Source organism: Falco biarmicus, chromosome 5 (assembly GCF_023638135.1).
Source record: "Falco biarmicus isolate bFalBia1 chromosome 5, bFalBia1.pri, whole genome shotgun sequence".
Lineage (NCBI taxonomy): Eukaryota > Metazoa > Chordata > Aves > Falconiformes > Falconidae > Falco > Falco biarmicus.
In genome coordinates, this window is record NC_079292.1 from 15,162,926 (window position 1) to 15,181,499 (window position 18,574).

The 18,574-nt window shown below is 52.4% G+C and overlaps 3 protein-coding genes and 1 long non-coding RNA gene across 4 annotated transcripts; all 4 read left to right on the top strand.

The window, feature by feature from the left end:
* Window positions 1–1,110: 1,110 nt before the first annotated feature.
* Window positions 1,111–7,373, top strand: LOC130149618 (uncharacterized). The gene is made up of 3 exons (XR_008821960.1): window positions 1,111–1,234; window positions 2,016–2,154; window positions 2,456–7,373. It is a non-coding gene; the product is annotated as an uncharacterized LOC130149618 (long non-coding RNA).
* A 653-nt stretch (window positions 7,374–8,026) lies between these two features.
* LOC130149614 (coiled-coil domain-containing protein 81-like) lies at window positions 8,027–9,624 on the top strand. The gene is made up of 3 exons (XM_056339447.1): window positions 8,027–8,810; window positions 8,933–8,994; window positions 9,425–9,624. Exons 1-3 carry the CDS (start codon window positions 8,753–8,755, stop codon window positions 9,605–9,607), a joined length of 303 nt encoding a protein of 100 aa, XP_056195422.1. The 5' UTR covers window positions 8,027–8,752; the 3' UTR covers window positions 9,608–9,624.
* Window positions 9,618–15,068, top strand: LOC130149586 (uncharacterized). Its single transcript, XM_056339402.1, has 5 exons — window positions 9,618–10,006; window positions 10,124–10,209; window positions 10,481–10,605; window positions 11,793–11,901; window positions 12,257–15,068. Exons 1-5 carry the CDS (start codon window positions 9,842–9,844, stop codon window positions 12,645–12,647), a joined length of 876 nt encoding a protein of 291 aa, XP_056195377.1. The 5' UTR covers window positions 9,618–9,841; the 3' UTR covers window positions 12,648–15,068.
* Window positions 15,069–17,312: 2,244 nt separating this feature from the next.
* On the top strand, window positions 17,313–18,574 carry LOC130149613 (coiled-coil domain-containing protein 81-like). The gene is made up of 3 exons (XM_056339446.1): window positions 17,313–17,767; window positions 17,890–17,951; window positions 18,382–18,574. Exons 1-3 carry the CDS (start codon window positions 17,710–17,712, stop codon window positions 18,562–18,564), a joined length of 303 nt encoding a protein of 100 aa, XP_056195421.1. The 5' UTR covers window positions 17,313–17,709; the 3' UTR covers window positions 18,565–18,574.

The window sequence follows — 18,574 nt, forward strand, 5'->3', positions numbered from 1 at the left end:
AGAGCTCTCCTTTCTCACCCCTCCAGGCAGCCTCATCTGTCGCCGCATCTCTGGAGGACTTTGTCAAACCCGAGAGGCTGGCTGGTGAAAACAGCTTTCGATGTAGCAGATAAGAGGATGACTAACACCAGATTAAGACTTGTGCCTGTGTGGAGATGCTGCGTGTCATCGAGCCTCAGGAGGTTCGATGCACAATCAGGAGGCACAGCTTCTCTTTCTTCCGGGCTAATGATTCTGAAGAGTCTTGAAATGGTGTGAGGACGTGTGAGACGGGAAAGGTTGTCTGGCCACCTTGGGGCAAGCTAGGGTGCTTGTCTCTCTGCTTGCTTTCAAGGTGTGGCAAGAAGGTTACCGCCCTCAAGAGGTTTACAATTGATCGCATGCCCAGGGCTCACACGCTGTGCCTGAAACGCTTTGATTTCTCCAGCAAGAAGATCGGCAAGGTGTGTACGCAATTGAGAGCCACTTTCTTTCTCGTCCCGGAGCAGATTTCCCAAAGCAGGATGCTCTGTCACAAGCTGTTCAGGTGGAGCTTTTGGTGTTCCCTTCTGGGGAGAGGAGAGCTCCCTTGGCAAGGCAAGCATATACTCTGCTGCAGCAGAGCTGCTCTGCCCAAGAACAGTTTCGTGCCACCCAAGGCATTACCTGCTGCTTCAGGGACAAGCGAGTGTTGATGAGCTCCAGAGATGTGTTTCTACATGGCTGGGCCCCGGTCTTGGCAGGCTCTTTTACGTCATATGCCAGGATCCCTCCTTAGCCCTCTTGGTCTCTCCGCAGTTTGTGCAGTATCCCCAATACTTGGATCTCCGGCCATACATGTCTCAGGGAGCTGCAGAACCACCCCTCTACACCTTATACGCTGTCCTGGTGCACAGCGGTGGCAGCTCTCAGGCAGGACACTATTTCTGCTACACAAAGGTAAAGAGCCACTTCCTTCATCACAGCGACTATGTGTGCTGGGGAAGGAAAACTTTGGTGGCACTCTTTCTGGCAGCCAAGGTTCTGGGGGAGAAGGTCTCCTTACCAGCTGCATTGGATCTGTGTTGGTGGACTCTTGCTTCTGTAGTTATGCCTGTGTTGTTCAGGAGAAACCATGCAGTTCATCTCCACATGTCCTTGCCTTTCTTTGACAGGCCAGCAATGGACTCTGGTACCAGATGGATGAAACGCCTGTGGGTTGCTGTGACCGCAACACAGCTCTTGGGCAGCCAGCCTCCTTACTGTTTTATGTCAGGTAACAGCCAGGACTAACAGGTGTTCAGAACACGTTTCCTTTTCCGGGTTTTGCTATTTCTCTTCTGATCCTCCTGAGTCGTTCCATCCCAGGAGGCAATTACTACCCACACCACTCAGGGCTGTCGAACGTGACCTACCTGCTGCCAGTCCTTCCCTTCCCTTGCTGGGCTTTAGGCTGCTTCCCCCATGTAAACTGCTACTTGTCTGCTCTCTGTAGCTGACTGATAGAGAGCAGAGTACCTAAAGGGGCCTACAGGGAAGATGGGGGGGGAGGACTCCTGGTCAGGGAGCGTAGTGATAGGGAGAGGGCCAGTAGTTTTCAACTTAAGGAATGTAAATTTAGATTTGATGTTAGGAAGAATTACTTTATGGCAAGGGTGGGGTGACAGTGGAAGAGGTTGCCCAGAGAATCTGTGGATGCCCCCTCCCTGGAAGTGTTCCAGGCCAGCTTGGACAGGGCTTTGAGCAAGCCGGTCTAGTGGAAGGTGTCCCTGCCCGTGGCAAGAGACATGACCTAAATGATCACCAAGGTCCCTTCCAACGCAAACTGTTCTGTGATTTTACGATTCCATGAAATGGAGGCCATAGCGGGTATGAAGAGGAGGTCTTGCTGTGACAGGGGCAGAGCTGGTGGGAGGACCCCAAGTGAAGTCCCCATTTGTAGTCTTGATATGTCTTCTCTCTGTCATACAAACGGCTCCAAGTCAATGAGTGATACCCAGTGGAGGTTGCAAGAGCAGCCCTAAGTGGACATCACTCTTTTTTCTTATTTTCCCCAGATGCTCTGATGGGAAAACTGGTCAACAGGCATCAGTGTCACCAGCACCATCATATGCCGGCTCTTTCCTCGGTCAGCAGCAGGGCAGCAGGCAGCAGGCAGACCCTGTGGGACCACGGGATCAGCCTGATTGGACTAAGGTAACTCTGGAGAGGTGGGTCAGGGCAACAGATGGACAGCGGATTTCTTTTTGGGGTCTTGGCATTGCTCTCCTTGCCCCCACACACCACAGCTTTCTTCAGAGCCGCCGCTCTACTCCCTCTCAAAGCATTGCCCCTAGATCCAACCTACTTGTGTGCCTTTGGCCCCTCTTCCTTTGCAGCCCTCCAGGAGGGTCTCTGGGAGGTCTTTAGCTGTCGCCTCAGAGAGCTCTGGGGGTTTCCCACTGTTCCGTCCCTTCCAGGAGGAAAGGACAGGACCTTTTCACAGCTCTCTTGGCAGGACATGACGATGGGCATGGAGGACTCTGCAGAGGACAGAAGCTCCTGGCCACGCGGGCTCAGCATCACCTCCCATGTGGACATGCCCTTGCATCACTCCTGTGGCTGTAGGAGGCTGGAGTCCTGCACAAGAGCTGCATGCCCACACTGCTGTCCACCATTTGACCATGTGCTGCACACTGTGTGAGAAGACAGCCACCGAGAAGAGCACAGATTCAGCCCTTCTTCCCGCTGCCAGAGGAATGGTGCCAGGGAGAGGACCTGGAGCAGATCTCCGCAGCGCAGAAATGATCTCTGCAGCTGCTTCGTGGGAACCACAGACTGCAAGTGCTCCACAGGGAGGAGGAGGAGAAGACCTAGTCCTCCAAGTTGTCACCACACTCCCAGGGATAACACAGCTCCAGGGCCCTCCAAATGCAGCTCCCAGTATACTCCTGCACCCAGGACTGCTCCCAGGGAGCAACCCCTGCCAATGCAGAGAGTGCGGAGCAGATCCCTGTGGCACCGCTATGATCTCCATAGGCAGTTCACAGGGTACCACCCCTCAGCAGCGGGGATGAGGAAAAGAGGAAATGAGGTGATTCTAAGGAGAGCAAACCCTGCTGTCCTCAGTGCCACAGAGACAGAGGGCTGGACTGAGCGGCGCTGGCAGGAGAGGCCATTGCTGCCTGTGGTGTCTGCAGCCCCAGAGAGCCTGTGGTGCCAGTGAAGCTGACCTCCAGGAAGGACAAGGTGCTTTTGAAACTGTCCTTGCCTATGGACATCCCGTGATGCAGCAACACTGTCAAAATCTTTGCTCCATTCCCTGAAGTGTCATCAAAGGGATGACAAAAGGATGTGGAGGAGCACTGCCCAGGTCTGCTGGCTGGGGGGGCGGGGGGAGGGCAGGACTTGCTTCCCTGCAGCTGCTGGAACAAAAGCACGGACCATGGCTGAGGTTCCCTTGGGCTCTGTTTGACTTTGCTGCTCTGAATGGGGATGGTGTTCCTGTAATGCTCGTGCTGTGCCTGCTGGCGGCACGCGGTTGTGCTGGAGAGCCCTGGCATCTGAGGAAGCACCACAGGCTGCAGTTAACCTTGACATTGAGCAGCTGCCCTGGATAAGGTTAGGCATTGCAGGGGTGTCGGTGGGAAGCCTGCCACAAGGCTCAGTGGAGAACCAGCCAATAGAGCTGGTGGGGAAGAGAGGCTTGGCTCTCCCCATGGCGATGACTCCATATACTCAGAGGAATAGCTCCATAGGCTGCCCTGAAAAGTAGAAGCAGGATCAAGCTTCATGGCCCTCAAAGCGGGCATCTGCTGTCACTTCAGGTGGCACAAGGAATGTCCCATCAGCCTCCAGAATGAGGGCTCCAACATTGTCATGTCCCTCTGAATTGCTCCAGCATGGCTTACAATGATGTGCAAATATCTTGGAGCACCTCTGGCACCTCAGACGACACCTGTGGTTTGCAGGGATACAGGAGAGTCCTCCCTTGGACTGTCTGGGTGCCCTGTCTCACAGTGGGACAAGATTATTGGACCTAACTCTGTCACTGATCAGAAAAAAGACATTGCTGGAAAGAAGTGTCCCTTCCCATCTGAGAGCAGTAACACCAGTGATGACTTCAGGCTGTTCCCCAGCAAGTTCCCCTGCAGCCCCAGGGACCCCTGGAGGGAGCCCAGAGGGGCAGAGCAAGGGCTGCCTTGGGCTGCTCCCTGCTGCTGAGCTGGGCTGGGCTCCTGACATGGAGGGAGCTCATGGCAAATGGGCAGCGCTGCAGAGAGACAGCTCTGCCCACCAGCAGCTCCTCTGCAAAGCGCAGCAGGGCTGAGGCACTGCCTGCAGGCACCCAGGGCAGATAAGGGAAGGGAGCGAGGTGTTACAGTCAGTCTGTGGTGGGAGGATAGGTGCAAGCTGACCAGGGCAGGAATCATCACAGCCTTTGACAGGGTAAGTCTCTGCAGGCAGGGCAATGCAGAGGAGGTCCTGGAAGTGTCTCCTAGACCTGGCACATGTCACAGCTGAGAGGACCTGTCAGGATGGCTCTCCTGCATTTTCTGGTGTGGAGCATGGAGCAGAAGACATGCTCCAGGGCAGGGCTTGCCTGCTGCACCATCGGAAGGACAGAGCATGGTGGATCCCTCCTCCCGGGGATGGCTGCAGGGCTGTGAAGGTGGGTGTGCAGCTGGGTGTTCCCACCGCTGTCTCTCCCAGCAGGGTCCCTGCAGCCCAGGGGGTTGTGTGCTGGGAAGGGACTCTGCCACCTGCCAGGGTCAGCTCTCAGCCTGCCAGGGGCTCCCCACAGAGACGCGGGGGTATGGAGCAACCCCTGGTAGGGCAGTGCCCTTCTGTTGTTGAGGGTGTGCTGCGCTGGCCAGGGCTGCTCACAGGTCTAGGTGACCCTGAGAACGTGTCTGGAGACTTCCCATCACTGCAAAGTGAACAGTAATTTTAAACTGCAGAATGAAACGTCCTGTTAAAAGCATCCTGGAAAAGGGATATTCAAAATATCAGAATGGATTTCTAATAGAAAATGGGCGATGCTCCGTCACATTGATCACTGTGGTGAGGGATGTGCAAGTGGGGAAATCCTCACCTACTGTTTGTTTAAAACAGGCGAGCAAATGAACTAAGCAGGAATCATCTGCCATGACGCAATCATCACCTTTGTGTCTGGAGCTAGAAACCCCTGCAGAGGGGAAAGTGGCCCCCCAAAAACATTGAGAGTCCTCCTTCAGCTACACTCCTTTTGTCTCAGCACACAAAACTGTGCACAGCTGAAAATCCTTACTCTGAACAGGTTGGGAGGCTGTAGGCAGAGAAATGAATGCGAATTCCAGCTCTGCTCTTTCCATTTTCTGGCCAGGAAAACGATTAAAAGGGATTATTTATGAATACAAGCCAACTCTGACAAATTATTTCAAGTCATGCCTGATCGCCTGGCTCGGAGGTCTCGCTGGCTTCCCCTGGCCATGAGGATGCCAAGGAATGGGCATCCCACTCCCCTTCAAATGAACACAAAGGTTCTGCAAATCAAACGTCACTGATTCAGTGCAATTTAATTACTGTCAGCGTCAAGGAGAACAACTGGGGGTGGAGGGCAGGTTTTGGGGGTGTTGGGAATGGAGGCTTGGCAGGCTGTAATTTGCCTTCAGATGGGAACATCCAGTGACTATGGTGACATGTTGCAAAGATGGAGCATCACATCATGGGGATGGATGTATCCTCCCACCCTCTTGGATGGCCCCAGCCCTTGGGCTGCCCCCAACATGCAGCCCCCTCGCCCACTTGGAAAGCAGCTTTGTCATTGCTGATACTGCTCCCCCCTGCCATGTCACCTTCACTTGCTGCTGCAAAGAGCATCCTTCATCCTGCTGCCCTAATCCTGCTGCCCAAAAAGGACAGGGCGGGGGAGTCTTTGATCCCACCAGCTGCTCTGCTGAGGGGGCATCTCTTGTCCCTCACTGCTGTAGCTATTGTCCCAAATGGCCTCTGCTCGGGGAAAACTGAGCTGAGAAGAACAAGCACAGCTTTTTTTTTTTTTCTTCTTTTTTTTTTTTTTTTTCTTTTATTTATGCTGCGAGGCAGCCAGCCTCATCCAGGCCGGGAAGCTGTCAACATTTTAAAACAACGATCCTCTAACACCTTCCCTTTCACACACCCAGCCACCTACCTCCTGATTTTCTGGTGTCCCACACAGAACTGGCCAGGGATTTGGGGAGAGTGGTGGAGATGGAGCCCAGGTAGAGGAGGGAGAGGGTGAGGAGGAGGAAGTACATGGAGGTGTGGAGGTGGTGGTTGCACTCTGCAGCACTGATAATGAGGCCATTGTCCAGAAGAGCAGCCCATGAAGAGCCAGGAGTGCAGGAGCTGCAGCTCCCGTGCATCTACAATTTCCAGGAACTGGGTGATGGAGCTGCCGTTGGACATCTGCTGCCTCTGGGCATGGGGACCTCTCCCAGGAGAAAAAGTGACAAGTTATGGGGGACTTCTCCCAGCAAAACCAAAGCTGTTTCCCATCAACCATCCCCCCCCATCAGACAAAGAAACCCTTTTCTTTTTCTAGGAGACCTTCCTTGAGCTCTTAAAATGCAGAAAACTTAGAAATGGCTGTACTGGCTCAGACCAACTCCAGCAAGCCCCAGGTTCAGCCTCCAACAGAGCCAACACAAGACACTTAAACAAAAGCAGCAGAGCAAGACAAGCACCCTGCGATACTTTCCCAGCTTCCCTTCCTGAGCTGACCGGGATGTCCTTGAATTTAATATCCCCCAAAGGATTTATTTCACACGGTCTTGGGTTCTAGTTGTTCCTCAAGCCTGTGCAGACTTGCAGCATCCTCGCAGCACCATCACCCTCGGCAGCCACTCTTGGGACCTTGGAGATGACTGAAAAAGGGTCCAGACCTGGGGCTGTTGTAGCCAAAAATCTCAATAGCTTGGGCAGAAAAGGCTGGCTTAGATCCAAATTGGTTGAACGCTGCTCACAACGTGTTGGCCCCTGTTTGCCATCAGCGTGCAGGAGACAAGCACAAAATCGTGATTTCTGAAAGTATCTGAGTATGTTCTGGCACAGTCGTGTCCCAGCTGGGAAGCTCGGTTGGGAGTTTGGGGGTTGTTTTTTCTTGTGCACGTAAATTTTGGTTTTGTTGAAGCTAGTGGGATTTTCTGCAGAGATTTCAGCCTGCCTTTCCCAGTGACAACAACTGGCTTGGAGCTGAAAGTTGGATGGAGCAGTTTCTTGGACATGAATGCAGACAGGACTGAAATATTTTATAAATCCGTCTTGGTTTGGTGGAAAACAAATGTCAGGAAAAGCAAGTAAATGCCTCCAAGAGGTATTAGACCAGCCCTGCCGTGGGGTAGCCTTGCAGCTCAGAACCAGACTCAGAAAGTCCATGTGGGTTTGAGGGAGAATAAAAATGGCATTTTTCTTTTTTTTCTTTATTTCCACCAGGATAGAGACGGAACTTCAAATCAGGCCCTTCTTGATCATAATCCAGATGTTTCCTGGGATATTCCCAGATCAGGGATCATTTTCCACCCTTCAAAGCGTGGCCAAACCCTTCAAATGAGGGAATTGTGGCAAATCCTCTGTTGTCATAATTCACAATCTGTTACAATGCAGTAGCATTAATCCTTAGGAAACTGAAAAGTCATAAAACTTACTTGAGCCCCAGTATTTATAAACAAGGTAATAGGAGCGGTACCTTTCTTGGAGGTCAAAAGGAGGATTGCAGCACCAGAAGCTAAGCATTGAGCTTTACAAATGAGGATTTGAGACCTAAAAGAGGGGGTTGGACCCTACAAATAAGGGTTTGGACCCTCAAAACGATGGGCTGGAATCCTAAAAATGACACTTTAGACCCTGGAAGGGAGGGGAATCTCTAGGTTCTGATCTGAGCAGGCTTTGGTGCCCAGGAACTCCACAAAATGCCCTTCTTTTCCTATCCCAAGTGACCACTGTCGAGGCGGGGCCTGGAATCATGGACCTCATCAACTGTGGACATTTGGTGGATGTTTTACAGGGGCAGTCCATGGGCTAAGGGAAGAAAAGGAACAGAGGAGGAGGAGGAGGAGGAGGAGGAGGAGGAGAAGGAAAATGAGAAACGGGATGCAGAAGAGGAGGAAGATTAAGAAGAGAACTTGGAAGAGGAGGAGGGGGAGGAAAATGGAGCAGAAGGAAAAGAGCAGGAAGACCAAAGCAGGGCAAGTAAGAAGTAGAGGAGGAGGAAAATAATTAAAAGGGGACAACCCCCCCAGGAATAACAGGAAGAAAAGGGCAGCTAGCAGGAAAAAAAAGGAGGAGGAGGAAGAAACGCCCCCAGACTCCATTGTCAGCCCATCTGCCATCTGATCTCTGGTCCCAAGTGCTTGCTGGAGCCTGACTGTAAGGAGGGGAGCTCAGCCTCAACAGAGGTCACTCTAATCCTCCCTTTGTCCCTTTACTCTGCGCCTATGAAATTTCGCTGCCAGTGTTTGGCCCGCTTTTGGTGCTTGTCCTTTTGCTCTCAGTCGGCTACTCATGTGGTTAAAACTGCTTCATCAGCAGCAATGTCACAGCAGGCAAAAGGTTTGTGTCAGAGCAGGCAGCAGGTGACTGCTGACCATTTCACATTGGATGGTGAAGTCAGCAGCGGCGGCATCATTGTGATGTCACACCGGGTCTGTGACACAGGCCACGCAGGGGTACAAAAGGGGGCGTAGGGTGGTTGTTCCCACACTCTGGAGGAGCATCTCTGGGGTGAACACAGGGAAGAGCTTCCTACACGGCTGTTGCCACAAAGCAGTGACCCGCTAGCATAAGGCAAAACAAGATGGACTTCTGGGATGGGATGAAGCCCATCTTCATGATGCCCAGCATCACCCCCAGAGGTACAAGCACCCACAGCCACTACAGGAGTGTTGTCAGGACTGAGAGTTGTGGCGTTGTGGGGGTGGGACGCAGGCAGAGCCAGCAGACAGAGAGTGTGACCTGGTTTTCCTTTGCTTTCCAGAGCAAACAGCCATCTGGGACGCAGTGGCCAGCTACATCCAACAACAGCTCTTGCTACACAAGGTAGAGTGACACCCGCATCTTCCTCATCCCCCTAGAGAAGCTGGGGGGATCCCGTGGCCGTGGAGCTTGGGCTGCAGTTGCTCCTTCCCTCCTCAAAAAGCAGGGAACTCCCCACAAAATCCCCACTGAGAGAGAAAACAGGGCTCGGGCAAGGGTGGTGTCACCTCTGCTAGGTAGTCTTCTACTGCAAGGCTGATCCGTTGTTGGAGAACCCTGGATGCCCTTGAGTGGCTTCTGCCCCCAAGTCCCGCTTTTTCCAAGGAGGAAAAGGAAGGAGAGGACTCGGCATCTCCTCCCCAAAGCTCTCCCCACTGTCCCAGCTGGTGCCTCCAAAGAGCGGGAGGTGGCAGGGTCCGAGGTACCATCCCTGGGTGGAGCCATCCCCCAGCTCTTCCCTCTTCACCCTTCACGCCCTTCTTCTCTGCTCCAGGGGGTACGAATTCCCACCCTCGGCTCCTTTGACGTGGTCCCCGCACAGAAGCAGGTTGGGACAGAGATTGTCACTATCCAGAGGCCTGTGTTTCGCCTGTCCAGGACCCTCAGAGACATCCACAACCTCATGGACAACGAGGATGACCTGTCTGGTAGGACAACAACTGCATGGTGTGGGTGAAGATGGGAGTTATCACATCCCTTGGCGAGAAGCAAACTGGCCCCTCTGTGAAGCTGGTCCGCAAACAGGACACGCGCAGTAAGAATCCCTCGGGGAGGGCTGCAGGGTGAGCGCCTTCATCCCTCTCGTGTGGTTTTTCCAGACAATAAGGTGTTGGAGCCTGTGAAATATGCCAAGGTGGCCACGGATGCCCACGTGTCCCGGTGCAAAGTGGAGGGATGCATCCTAGGCACCATGTCCCTCCTGTCTCACTGCCTGGCGAAGGGGAAGAGCATTGCACTTGTCCTGAGAGATGTTGGGGTGCTCCTCATTGAAGACAGGATGGTGCAAATGAGATTCTACTATGATTTCCTGGAAGAGATATCTGGGAAGACAAACCTCAGAATGGCTGCGTTCATAGTGAGTGTTTTGGATTCCCTGTGGCTCCAGCGGCTCATGCCGCCCTGAACTCCTCCGTGATTGAGTGTCATGGTCACGTCGAGGATGTCCTGGCATCTCCGTGTTCCTCCATTGCAGTTTCCCCAGCTGCTGGACATGGTGGTGTCCCGGATGGTACCTGTTTCTTCCCTGACTCGCACCAGCCGTGTCATCATCTTTCCTGAGTGAGTCCTTCCCCCAAGTGACCACGGGGGTCCTGCTGTGGCTCTGCCCTGTTGTCATTCCTGCAAACGATGGGATGGAGGAAGGATTTGAGGACACCGGGACACCTTTCCTGGGCGACCCCATTTCCTGGGATGCTCCCTGGGGATGGGGAATGGATGATTTGGGGGGGGAAAAAACACCTTTTACAATGGTGCCAAGCTCTGGCTGGGAGCAGAGCAAAAAGGGCTGGTGGTGCCTTTGGTCATGCCACTGTCACCTCTTTGTCACCAGGTTTGAACTGGAGTTTGTGCCCAAATCTCAGTCCAGGCACCCTCTCAAGGTCTTGAGGCGTGCCCTTGGTGAGGACATGTGGAAGAAAGAAGAGGATTTGCCACCCATCAGGCAACACACAAAAGGTAAGGCAGTTCCCGGCTCTTTTCCGTAGCATGGGCAAGCGGCTTCCGGTAGGAAAATCCACAGCAATGACGGTCAAATGCTTGCACCAAAGCTTTGTGCCACATTGGCACGGCCTCTTCTCCCAAGCTTGGCTTTGGGAGTGGGCCAGGATGCTCGGATTCTTGGGAATGACTTAACATTCCCTCTCCAAAAGAGGCTTGCCTACATCACCCACCTCCCCTTTTTCCCAACCCCGGCGCTACCAGTGCCTTCGCCGAGGAGCCCGGTGAGCGCTGGTTGCTGGGGAAAAGGAACTTGGTGCACGCTCAAGGCGTCAAGTTCTACCACCTGAGACTTTGTAGACCCTTCATGGCGGGCCACTGATCCAACGGGCACGCTGCCTCGACTCCACACATGCACTCATGCAGATATTTTCCCTTTTTGCTCAACCCTAGGATCCCCCAAGCAGAATCTCAGGCAGGATCTTGATAGATTAATTTATTACAGCCGGCATAACCCGTACCGCTTCAAGGAGGACTTGCGTTTCTTAGAAACGAGGGGAGGAATATTGCACGTAGTTTTGACTTGCTCGGGATTTATCAGAGCCTGTCCTTCTCTCGGTGTAAACCTCCTTCCAAGCCAGCCATAACTTGGTGGGAGATGCACGGTGTCTGCTAGTACAGCCTGTATGCAGACAGCTCCTAGGACACATCTTTAGTTTTACTGGCCAGCACCGAGTAATCCATGTCCCGAATGAGAGCAGATTTCCCTGCTAATTCTACACCTTTTATTTCCAAGAACCCTTGAAAAAATAGTAGGGGAATAAGCAAATCCCCAGAGCGATGGAGCACAGGTTAATCATCATCCTTTCCACGTGAAAGCAGACAGGGGTTCACCCGCTTTCCTCAAGCCTTATGCTGATAAAAGCAGCTGTCTCGAGGCCTCCTTTTGTCCAAGTAGGGAAAAATGTGGGTGTAAATCCAACGATTTTAGCTTTCACAGCTTGCAGCCAAGGCTTCCCAGCTGCTAACGCCAAGTTATGCTAAGTGATTCACATCACTTTTGCTGGTATTGGGGAGGCAGTGGATAGAGCAGAACGGCTGCCTTGGATGTTTTGGGATGAGATGTGAGCACCGCTCCATGTCCCTGGGACTGGGAGCATCACGGTGATGCTCTTCTTGACGAGGTTTCTCCTTCCCATTTGCAGCGGGACTTCCTGAAGTGCCTTTGCCTGCTGATTCCAGCTCGGTTACTAACAAACAGGAGGAAGTCCACAATAAGGCGGCGATGAATAAGAGGACGAAGCGCCAGGCTAGGTGAGTCTGGGGGCTCAGGACTGAGCATCTGCATCGGGTTACTTGCCGACCCGGTGAGAGCCCCAAACCCTCACTGGGTTCATCACTGCCTGACAGCAGCACAGGGCAGTGCGATGGGGCTAGGGGAGCCCCCATTTCAAAGGGGGGGGGGTGTCCTCCTCCCCTTCATGAGAGCACAGGTGTGGCCTGGGGACATGGGGACAGCTGTGTGTCAGCTGAGGGTGCCGGCTTGGGGAGGGCATTTCCCCTCCTGAGCTGCCGGAGGCTGCGCCAAGAGGCACATGGCTTGCAGGGCAGGATGTAGCCCCGAAGCCATCATGGCCTCGGGCAAAGTCCTTGTGTTATGTCCTTCCAGGCAGCTGCCAGGGATCCCCGGGGCCGTGTCTGGAAAAAAGTTGCTGGTGAGCGGCCAATCCAAAGGCAAACCTGCAGCCAAAGGCCAAGCAGCAAAGCCGAACCAAACACAAGCAGCAAGACTGCAGAGGCACAAGCAAAGACAAGGAGAAAAAATATACCCTGTTGGAAGCAAATTCAACACTGAAACAAATTCATCAATGAGCCCGGAAGCCTGGATGCCCAAGGAGATCACCTACAAGGTCATGACTCCGCTGCCAACAAGAGACGAGGCAGCACAATTACTACAATCAAGACCTGAAAGGTTCTGGTCGGTGCTGAAAGACCCACAGTATACAGTCTTAGCGGGATACAACTTCACAATTCCCCACGTGATGCCCTATATGTTTTAAGGGTCTGGGCTGACACAACACCACGCATTTGAAGACCAGACTGGTGATCTCCAGGATGGAGCGATCAGGGTTTGGAGGTGCTCAGAGCACCCACCGAGGTGGCAGAAAGGTCTACATGCGGACAAAGAGCTTCCAGAACATGGCGGCACTGTTCGAGAAGAGCCTCTCTTCTTTTGCAGAAATCTCTCTGTCTTCAGGACGCGGGGAGCTGTGAAAAGAGACAAACAAAACGGCAAAGCTGTGAAATAGCACTGAGTTTTTTCATTGTTCGCAGCAACCGTTCACCTCTGTGATAAGAAAGGAGCAACAGACCTCAGTGCCCTTGGGGTGACCTTGCAAGCTGGAAAGCCCCTGGCTCACGGACAAGGGGGTGACGGTGCCCTGAAAAGGGCTGAGGAAAACGGTCACCTATTTTTTTTTTTTTTACGCGTGGTCAAAGCTGCTTTTGAGCCCTTTGACCTTCGTGTCCCCAGTGAGCCCCTCACTTCCCCACCGCCACCCAGAGTCACTTGAATTTGGGGTGCTGCGGTTAAAATTTATTACATTGATTACTGCTTCTGAAAAAGCCTTTGTTTTTAATCAGGGCTCGCTTCACTTGGGAGCTCAGGGAGCTCAAGGACAACTAATGAGTAGGTGGGTTTTGTCCTGAGACCCCCAAACAAGCAAGATGTGAGCAGGAACATCCAGACAATACAGTGTGCAGCTGTGTCATGGCGGTAACTCTGTCGCGCCTGGCCAACGTCCTGGCATGTGTGAACTTTGCAGATCATGACACAGCGCACACCTGCACTTTGCATTAAATTAAATGTTATACATATAGCAGGTGTGTAAACTATTTTGTTTTTCACCGACTATAAAGGTGGGCATGCTGCGAGACGGGGCAGAACCCTCACATATGCGTAGACGCGCCTGCTAGGAATTTTTTAACCATTCCTGAGAGGCTCCTGGCACCAGCTGCAACGGGACTCCCAGCCAAAGGTGGTGGGGGGGCGGGGCTGGACAATGTTTAGGCCGGAATCAGTGAAGGATCCTATTCTTAGTCTCGTTAACACTTTGCAGGACTGATTCGATGAGCGACCCCCGGTAGGGCAGTGCCCTTCTGTTGTTGAGGGTGTGCTGCGCTGGCCAGGGCTGCTCACAGGTCTAGGTGACCCTGAGAACGTGTCTGGAGACTTCCCATCACTGCAAAGTGAACAGTAATTTTAAACTGCAGAATGAAACGTCCTGTTAAAAGCATCCTGGAAAAGGGATATTCAAAATATCAGAATGGATTTCTAATAGAAAATGGGCGATGCTCCGTCACATTGATCACTGTGGTGAGGGATGTGCAAGTGGGGAAATCCTCACCTACTGTTTGTTTAAAACAGGCGAGCAAATGAACTAAGCAGGAATCATCTGCCATGACGCAATCATCACCTTTGTGTCTGGAGCTAGAAACCCCTGCAGAGGGGAAAGTGGCCCCCCAAAAACATTGAGAGTCCTCCTTCAGCTACACTCCTTTTGTCTCAGCACACAAAACTGTGCACAGCTGAAAATCCTTACTCTGAACAGGTTGGGAGGCTGTAGGCAGAGAAATGAATGCGAATTCCAGCTCTGCTCTTTCCATTTTCTGGCCAGGAAAACGATTAAAAGGGATTATTTATGAATACAAGCCAACTCTGACAAATTATTTCAAGTCATGCCTGATCGCCTGGCTCGGAGGTCTCGCTGGCTTCCCCTGGCCATGAGGATGCCAAGGAATGGGCATCCCACTCCCCTTCAAATGAACACAAAGGTTCTGCAAATCAAACGTCACTGATTCAGTGCAATTTAATTACTGTCAGCGTCAAGGAGAACAACTGGGGGTGGAGGGCAGGTTTTGGGGGTGTTGGGAATGGAGGCTTGGCAGGCTGTAATTTGCCTTCAGATGGGAACATCCAGTGACTATGGTGACATGTTGCAAAGATGGAGCATCACATCATGGGGATGGATGTATCCTCCCACCCTCTTGGATGGCCCCAGCCCTTGGGCTGCCCCCAACATGCAGCCCCCTCGCCCACTTGGAAAGCAGCTTTGTCATTGCTGATACTGCTCCCCCCTGCCATGTCACCTTCACTTGCTGCTGCAAAGAGCATCCTTCATCCTGCTGCCCTAATCCTGCTGCCCAAAAAGGACAGGGCGGGGGAGTCTTTGATCCCACCAGCTGCTCTGCTGAGGGGGCATCTCTTGTCCCTCATTGCTGTAGCTATTGTCCCAAATGGCCTCTGCTCGGGGAAAACTGAGCTGAGAAGAACAAGCACAGCTTTTTTTTTTTTTCTTCTTTTTTTTTTTTTTTTTCTTTTATTTATGCTGCGAGGCAGCCAGCCTCATCCAGGCCGGGAAGCTGTCAACATTTTAAAACAACGATCCTCTAACACCTTCCCTTTCACACACCCAGCCACCTACCTCCTGATTTTCTGGTGTCCCACACAGAACTGGCCAGGGATTTGGGGAGAGTGGTGGAGATGGAGCCCAGGTAGAGGAGGGAGAGGGTGAGGAGGAGGAAGTACATGGGGGTGTGGAGGTGGTGGTTGCACTCTGCAGCACTGATAATGAGGCCATTGTCCAGAAGAGCAGCCCATGAAGAGCCAGGAGTGCAGGAGCTGCAGCTCCCGTGCATCTACAATTTCCAGGAACTGGGTGATGGAGCTGCCGTTGGACATCTGCTGCCTCTGGGCATGGGGACCTCTCCCAGGAGAAAAAGTGACAAGTTATGGGGGACTTCTCCCAGCAAAACCAAAGCTGTTTCCCATCAACCATCCCCCCCCATCAGACAAAGAAACCCTTTTCTTTTTCTAGGAGACCTTCCTTGAGCTCTTAAAATGCAGAAAACTTAGAAATGGCTGTACTGGCTCAGACCAACTCCTGCAAGCCCCAGGTTCAGCCTCCAACAGAGCCAACACAAGACACTTAAACAAAAGCAGCAGAGCAAGACAAGCACCCTGCGATACTTTCCCAGCTTCCCTTCCTGAGCTGACCGGGATGTCCTTGAATTTAATATCCCCCAAAGGATTTATTTCACACGGTCTTGGGTTCTAGTTGTTCCTCAAGCCTGTGCAGACTTGCAGCATCCTCGCAGCACCATCACCCTCAGCAGCCACTCTTGGGACCTTGGAGATGACTGAAAAAGGGTCCAGACCTGGGGCTGTTGTAGCCAAAAATCTCAATAGCTTGGGCAGAAAAGGCTGGCTTAGATCCAAATTGGTTGAACGCTGCTCACAACGTGTTGGCCCCTGTTTGCCATCAGCGTGCAGGAGACAAGCACAAAATCGTAATTTCTGAAAGTATCTGAGTATGTTCTGGCACAGTCGTGTCCCAGCTGGGAAGCTCGGTTGGGAGTTTGGGGGTTGTTTTTTCTTGTGCACGTAAATTTTGGTTTTGTTGAAGCTAGTGGGATTTTCTGCAGAGATTTCAGCCTGCCTTTCCCAGTGACAACAACTGGCTTGGAGCTGAAAGTTGGATGGAGCAGTTTCTTGGACATGAATGCAGACAGGACTGAAATATTTTATAAATCCGTCTTGGTTTGGTGGACAACAAATGTCAGGAAAAGCAAGTAAATGCCTCCAAGAGGTATTAGACCAGCCCTGCCGTGGGGTAGCCTTGCAGCTCAGAACCAGACTCAGAAAGTCCATGTGGGTTTGAGGGAGAATAAAAATGGCATTTTTCTTTTTTTTCTTTATTTCCACCAGGATAGAGACGGAACTTCAAATCAGGCCCTTCTTGATCATAATCCAGATGTTTCCTGGGATATTCCCAGATCAGGGATCATTTTCCACCCTTCAAAGCGTGGCCAAACCCTTCAAATGAGGGAATTGTGGCAAATCCTCTGTTGTCATAATTCACAATCTGTTACAATGCAGTAGCATTAATCCTTAGGAAACTGAAAAGTCATAAAACTTACTTGAGCCCCAGTATTTATAAACAAGGTAATAGGAGCGGTACCTTTCTTGGAGGTCAAAAGGAGGATTGCAGCACCAGAAGCTAAGCATTGAGCTTTACAAATGAGGATTTGAGACCTAAAAGAGGGGGTTGGACCCTACAAATAAGGGTTTGGACCCTCAAAACGATGGGCTGGAATCCTAAAAATGACACTTTAGACCCTGGAAGGGAGGGGAATCTCTAGGTTCTGATCTGAGCAGGCTTTGGTGCCCAGGAACTCCACAAAATGCCCTTCTTTTCCTATCCCAAGTGACCACTGTCGAGGCGGGGCCTGGAATCATGGACCTCATCAACTGTGGACATTTGGTGGATGTTTTACAGGGGCAGTCCATGGGCTAAGGGAAGAAAAGGAACAGAGGAGGAGGAGGAGGAGGAGGAGGAGGAGGAAAATGAGAAACGGGATGCAGAAGAGGAGGAAGATTAAGAAGAGAACTTGGAAGAGGAGGAGGGGGAGGAAAATGGAGCAGAAGGAAAAGAGCAGGAAGACCAAAGCAGGGCAAGTAAGAAGTCGAGGAGGAGGAAAATAATTAAAAGGGGACAACCCCCCCCAGGAATAACAGGAAGAAAAGGGCAGCTAGCAGGAAAAAAAAGGAGGAGGAGGAAGAAACGCCCCCAGACTCCATTGTCAGCCCATCTGCCATCTGATCTCTGGTCCCAAGTGCTTGCTGGAGCCTGACTGTAAGGAGGGGAGCTCAGCCTCGACAGAGGTCACTCTAATCCTCCCTTTGTCCCTTTACTCTGCGCCTATGAAATTTCGCTGCCAGTGTTTGGCCCGCTTTTGGTGCTTGTCCTTTTGCTCTCAGTCGGCTACTCATGTGGTTAAAACTGCTTCATCAGCAGCAATGTCACAGCAGGCAAAAGGTTTGTGTCAGAGCAGGCAGCAGGTGACTGCTGACCATTTCACATTGGATGGTGAAGTCAGCAGCGGCGGCATCATTGTGATGTCACACCGGGTCTGTGACACAGGCCACGCAGGGGTACAAAAGGGGGCGTAGGGTGGTTGTTCCCACACTCTGGAGGAGCATCTCTGGGGTGAACACAGGGAAGAGCTTCCTACACGGCTGTTGCCACAAAGCAGTGACCCGCTAGCATAAGGCAAAACAAGATGGACTTCTGGGATGGGATGAAGCCCATCTTCATGATGCCCAGCATCACCCCCAGAGGTACAAGCACCCACAGCCACTACAGGAGTGTTGTCAGGACTGAGAGTTGTGGCGTTGTGGGGGTGGGACGCAGGCAGAGCCAGCAGACAGAGAGTGTGACCTGGTTTTCCTTTGCTTTCCAGAGCAAACAGCCATCTGGGACGCAGTGGCCAGCTACATCCAACAACAGCTCTTGCTACACAAGGTAGAGTGACACCCGCATCTTCCTCATCCCCCTAGAGAAGCTGGGGGGATCCCGTGGCCGTGGAGCTTGGGCTGCAGTTGCTCCTTCCCTCCTCAAAAAGCAGGGAACTCCCCACAAAATCCCCACTGAGAGACAAAACAGGGCTCGGGCAAGGGTGGTGTCACCTCTGCTAGGTAGTCTTCTACTGCAAGGCTGATCCGTTGTTGGAGAACCCTGGATGCCCTTGAGTGGCTTCTGCCCCCAAGTCCCGCTTTTTCCAAGGAGGAAAAGGAAGGAGAGGACTCGGCATCTCCTCCCCAAAGCTCTCCCCACTGTCCCAGCTGGTGCCTCCAAAGAGCGGGAGGTGGCAGGGTCCGAGGTACCATCCTTGGGTGGAGCCATCCCCCAGCTCTTCCCTCTTCACCCTTCACGCCCTTCTTCTCTGCTCCAGGGGGTACGAATTCCCACCCTCGGCTCCTTTGACGTGGTCCCCGCACAGAAGCAGGTTGGGACAGAGATTGTCACTATCCAGAGGCCTGTGTTTCGCCTGTCCAGGACCCTCAGAGACATCCACAACCTCATGGACAACGAGGATGACCTGTCTGGTAGGACAACAACTGCATGGTGTGGGTGAAGATGGGAGT

What these genes read in the sequence shown, in the direction of transcription:
- LOC130149614 (XM_056339447.1), top strand. Translation starts at nt 8,753, where the DNA reads ATGGACTTCTGGGATGGGATGAAGCCCATCTTCATGATGCCCAGCATC. An exon ending in GCCCAGCATCACCCCCAGAG is followed by an intron (nt 8,811 to 8,932) that starts GTACAAGCACCC and finishes TTTGCTTTCCAG; the next exon opens with AGCAAACAGCCATCTGGGAC. An exon ending in AACAGCTCTTGCTACACAAG is followed by an intron (nt 8,995 to 9,424) that starts GTAGAGTGACAC and finishes TCTCTGCTCCAG; the next exon opens with GGGGTACGAATTCCCACCCT.
- LOC130149586 (XM_056339402.1), top strand. Translation starts at nt 9,842, where the DNA reads ATGTCCCTCCTGTCTCACTGCCTGGCGAAGGGGAAGAGCATTGCACTT. An exon ending in CGTGTCATCATCTTTCCTGA is followed by an intron (nt 10,210 to 10,480) that starts GTGAGTCCTTCC and finishes CTTTGTCACCAG; the next exon opens with GTTTGAACTGGAGTTTGTGC. An exon ending in AGGACGAAGCGCCAGGCTAG is followed by an intron (nt 11,902 to 12,256) that starts GTGAGTCTGGGG and finishes ATGTCCTTCCAG; the next exon opens with GCAGCTGCCAGGGATCCCCG.
- LOC130149613 (XM_056339446.1), top strand. Translation starts at nt 17,710, where the DNA reads ATGGACTTCTGGGATGGGATGAAGCCCATCTTCATGATGCCCAGCATC. An exon ending in GCCCAGCATCACCCCCAGAG is followed by an intron (nt 17,768 to 17,889) that starts GTACAAGCACCC and finishes TTTGCTTTCCAG; the next exon opens with AGCAAACAGCCATCTGGGAC. An exon ending in AACAGCTCTTGCTACACAAG is followed by an intron (nt 17,952 to 18,381) that starts GTAGAGTGACAC and finishes TCTCTGCTCCAG; the next exon opens with GGGGTACGAATTCCCACCCT.